Source organism: Microtus ochrogaster, unplaced genomic scaffold (genome assembly GCF_000317375.1).
Source record: "Microtus ochrogaster isolate Prairie Vole_2 unplaced genomic scaffold, MicOch1.0 UNK5, whole genome shotgun sequence".
In the NCBI taxonomy this organism is placed as follows: domain Eukaryota; kingdom Metazoa; phylum Chordata; class Mammalia; order Rodentia; family Cricetidae; genus Microtus; species Microtus ochrogaster.
This window is the reverse complement of record NW_004949103.1, coordinates 10,929,231-10,933,051: the sequence shown is the minus strand read 5'-3', so window position 1 is coordinate 10,933,051 and position 3,821 is coordinate 10,929,231. Positions and strand designations below refer to the sequence as shown.

The 3,821-nt window shown below is 34.0% G+C and overlaps 1 protein-coding gene across 1 annotated transcript in view; it reads right to left on the bottom strand.

The window, feature by feature from the left end:
* Ncapg (non-SMC condensin I complex subunit G) overlaps positions 1–3,821 on the bottom strand; it is a 33,421-nt gene that overhangs the window by 5,901 nt on the left and 23,699 nt on the right. Inside the window, exons 15-17 of the mRNA XM_005366003.2 lie at positions 2,541–2,722; positions 1,958–2,132; positions 168–329 (exon numbers count right to left, since the gene is read on the bottom strand). Of these exons, the coding sequence (XP_005366060.1) occupies positions 168–329; positions 1,958–2,132; positions 2,541–2,722 (519 nt within the window). The remainder of the gene's footprint in view (positions 1–167; positions 330–1,957; positions 2,133–2,540; positions 2,723–3,821) is intronic.

Sequence of the window (3,821 nt, the reverse complement as noted above, 5' to 3'; positions counted from 1 at the left end):
GCCAATATCAAGTTGTTTGAAAACATTCATAAAATTCATGAAGGAAACAATTATTTCTAATGAACAGGTAAAATATATAATAACAGGTAATACTTAATACACCCATCTAAATTCCATTCTGATAAATATGAACACAAACTACTTGAGAGTATTAAAAACTGTTTTACCTCCAGAATCTCATCCAATAGAAGCAGGAGATCTTTTGTAACACTGCTACTGAGTTCTATAGAACTCAAAGCTTTTGTATAAACCCGATTTTCTGGTTTGCATGGACTTGTGAGGATCTCATTACAAATTTTTATAGCCAAATTGTCATGTACTGTTAAGGCCTAAAAAATTAAAAAGAAAAATCTTTATAAAATGGGAATGCTTTATCATAATATAGTTCTATATATCAAACAAAATATTTCTAACTATCTTACAAAATGCTTAAACCTAAATTTTATCTCCTTGCCTCCAAAAGAAACTCCTTCATTAGACATAGTGGGTAATATGGTACAAAGAGCAGATCTATCCCCTTTAGGACTGAAGTATCACCCAGCTTTTGAAATGATCCAGGCTGATCAAAGTGGGCCTTTTCCAAACTCATACCACTGCCCTTAAAGGTCAATGCACACCTAATGACTAGCCAGCCAATGCACAGGTACCACAGTGGTACTCATTTCAGTCCTAAGCAACTCAAAAAAAAAAAAAAAAAAAAAAAAAATCAACTGAAACTCCTATTTAAACTCCAATTCAATCTGACCTATGCCCCAGACTACATTGCTCACTCTCTCAGGCATTCTATCAAGTGTATTGTTACTCACACTTAAGATTGTAGACTTTTCTTGGATTTCATCATCTTTTGCCTCTCAAGCTTTCTCAAAATCTTCTCACCAGTTCGCCTCATATAACCATCAGTGACCCTTAAATTCTTGGTTAACAGGTCTCATCCTATTAACTTTTTAATAACTAAGTCCATTTATACACTGACATAGGGCCAACTACAACCTTTGCAATCTTATCTTTCCTATCTACTCAAACCACTTCTCAAATTCCAACCAGGCCCAATGCAGCCAGGTCTGATGATACACACCAGTAATTCTAACTACTTGGGAAGCCAAGCTGTTTAAGCACCTTAATAATGCCCTGTCTCAAAATAATAAATAAAAAGAGGGCTGGGGATATAATCCAGCAGTAAAACAGTTGCCTAGCAGCAACAAGACCTTAGTTTAATTCCCAGAAATGCAAATAAAACTAACGATACACTCATCATTCTTATAACAAATCTTATATTTTCCTAAATTCCAAAAGCATTTGATGGCTCTTAACATATGTTCCTTAACATATTTTGCTTCATATCGTTTTTAATATAATCTTCCTAGTACATAATGCTGTGACAAAGTAGTCACTAAATAACAAATAAAATAAAATAACAATGCACAAACAGAACAAAACTGTCAACTTCCAGTTGGCATCTGAAATCATTAAGACATCAAATTTCTACATATTCAAGCAAATGTCATTAAAGAATTTGAAAATCCAGTTAAAATTAATTAAATTATAGATGAGCTAGCTGTTGACCTGTATGGTCCACTTAAGAGCTTGAAATAAACTCTTGCCTTTAAATTGTCCTGATTACATTTGCAGATGTAATGAGTTTTAGATAACAGAGGTCATTACTTCAAGGATTACCACCCAAGGTGAGGAGAAAAGTAACGGAAATACTAAGTTTTAGTAACTTCTAGGTTGTGAAACATTTGCAATCATTATTTCTATTTTCATGATGTCTCCACATTTCCCCAACGATCTTTTTTTGCCTTTTGGACCTGCTTTATAAGCCAGAAAAACAAAAACCTCAAAATATAAATGTAATTCATCACATTTCAAAGACCCCAGCGGAGGGAATTCTTTACTCAAACAACAATGATCTTCATGCACATGTGGATGGACTTGCCACCCAGACTAACATACACACCTGATAATCTTGGGAATTCTTCCCCTGAGGATTCAATCTGCTTGGTCTTGTCAGATCAATGAGCAACTCAGCAACATTTGTGACATCTACTTCAGCTAAAGGAGATGACGCTGGGGCACTGGCCAGCGTTTGCAGAGTTGGAAAAAAGGCTTCTTCAAAGCATTCTTGATTAGTCCTATTGAAAAGCAATTTGAACTTTCGGTACAAGGTCAAAGACATCTGCCCTGCTAAAGACTTCAGATCCCTTTAACCTTTTTGGCCTTCCCTAACTTCAAACTTCTGAATAAAGTGATTTGATCAAAAAGATATACCAAAAACTCCATTTACTAGTATGTTGGCAAAACATTATTTAAGGGAAAAGTTTAATTCTAAAATATGCACAAAATGTATCTACTGAAGATAAGACATATTTCCATGCAGAAAAAGCTTAAAAAATCTGGTTCTGTAAAATGTATGCTACGTTCTTACCATTCATCTACTGAAAGAAGGTGTATCAACAACAAAACGACATAGATATAATTCAGGTGTGCATCAGGGGAGGCTGAATCTGACTTCAAATAAGATTTTATCAAGGGCTCAATACCTGCTTGCAAAAGCAAACATGGGAAAAAACACGCCTAGACAATGTCGAAGTCGGACATCCTCTTCAGTCACAGGATTATACCATAACAAAATAAGACGAGAAAGAATCCTGCTGCTGACCAGAAGCCCAGAGAACATCAGCTTGGCTAATCCTTCTGCAGCTCCTGTCCTGAGTTCAGACACCTAGGAAAAATGACACTCAATTAGAAAGTTTTACCTCTAGTTTCTTTTGAAGGTTATGTGTGATATTTTAAAATAACTATCCAAAAATCATTAACTTTATCATGAATTTGGTAAGAGCAGAAACACCATTGCAGGTTTGAAGCTAGTCTTGCCTACAAAGTAAATTATAAACTAACCTGGGTTACAGAATATGGTTGTCTCAAAAAACAGAACTAAAATAAAATACTTAGAGGATTACAATAAATAGTGGTCAGAGCCAAGTTTTGTAGTAAGATATAGCTATATTAAAAAAAATCTCAAATCAATAACCTAAATTATGCCTCACTGAACAAGAAAAGAGCAAATCTGACTGTAAAGTAAACAAGGTTTAGAATTAGGTAAGCAACAGAAAATATGGAGAAAGAAAATCAGACATCATAAGAAAACTATGGATGACTGTCACTTATGAAAACAGATGAAAAAATTTCCATCAAAATAGTAGCAAACCAAATTCATTAACACAGTGAAAGGGTCATGCATCATGGGCAAGCAGAATTTTATCACAGAAATGCACAGGTGGTGCATACCACAATCAAATGTGAATGTTACATACCATTATCAACAAATCAAAGATAAGAAAATCCCTCATGATCATATTGACTGAAGCAAAAGGAACACTCAGCAAAATTAAATTATCTTTTTATTAAAATACAAACACAAAATAGCCAGGGGTATAAGAATAAAAAGCAATCCTTTCAAAATGATAAAGAGCATTCATGAAAACCTTATAACCAATACCACATTTATTAACAAGATTCATAACTTTCACCTTAATACCAGGAATATAATAAGGACATCTGCTTCAGAAACCAAACACTGTACCAGAAGATTAAGAAGAGCAATTGAACAAGAAACAAAACACATGGCATTAATATTGTACCTATTCAGAAACAACAGTTTTACACAGAGGAAAAATCCCAAGAATTCCCCTTTCCAAAGCTACTTGTTATTAAGCCAGTTCAATTCACAAAATGTAAAGTTACACACACATATCTCAGCTGAATTTCTGTTCTGAGAACAGTGAATAATTCAAAAGGAAATTAAGAAAAAAAAATATATA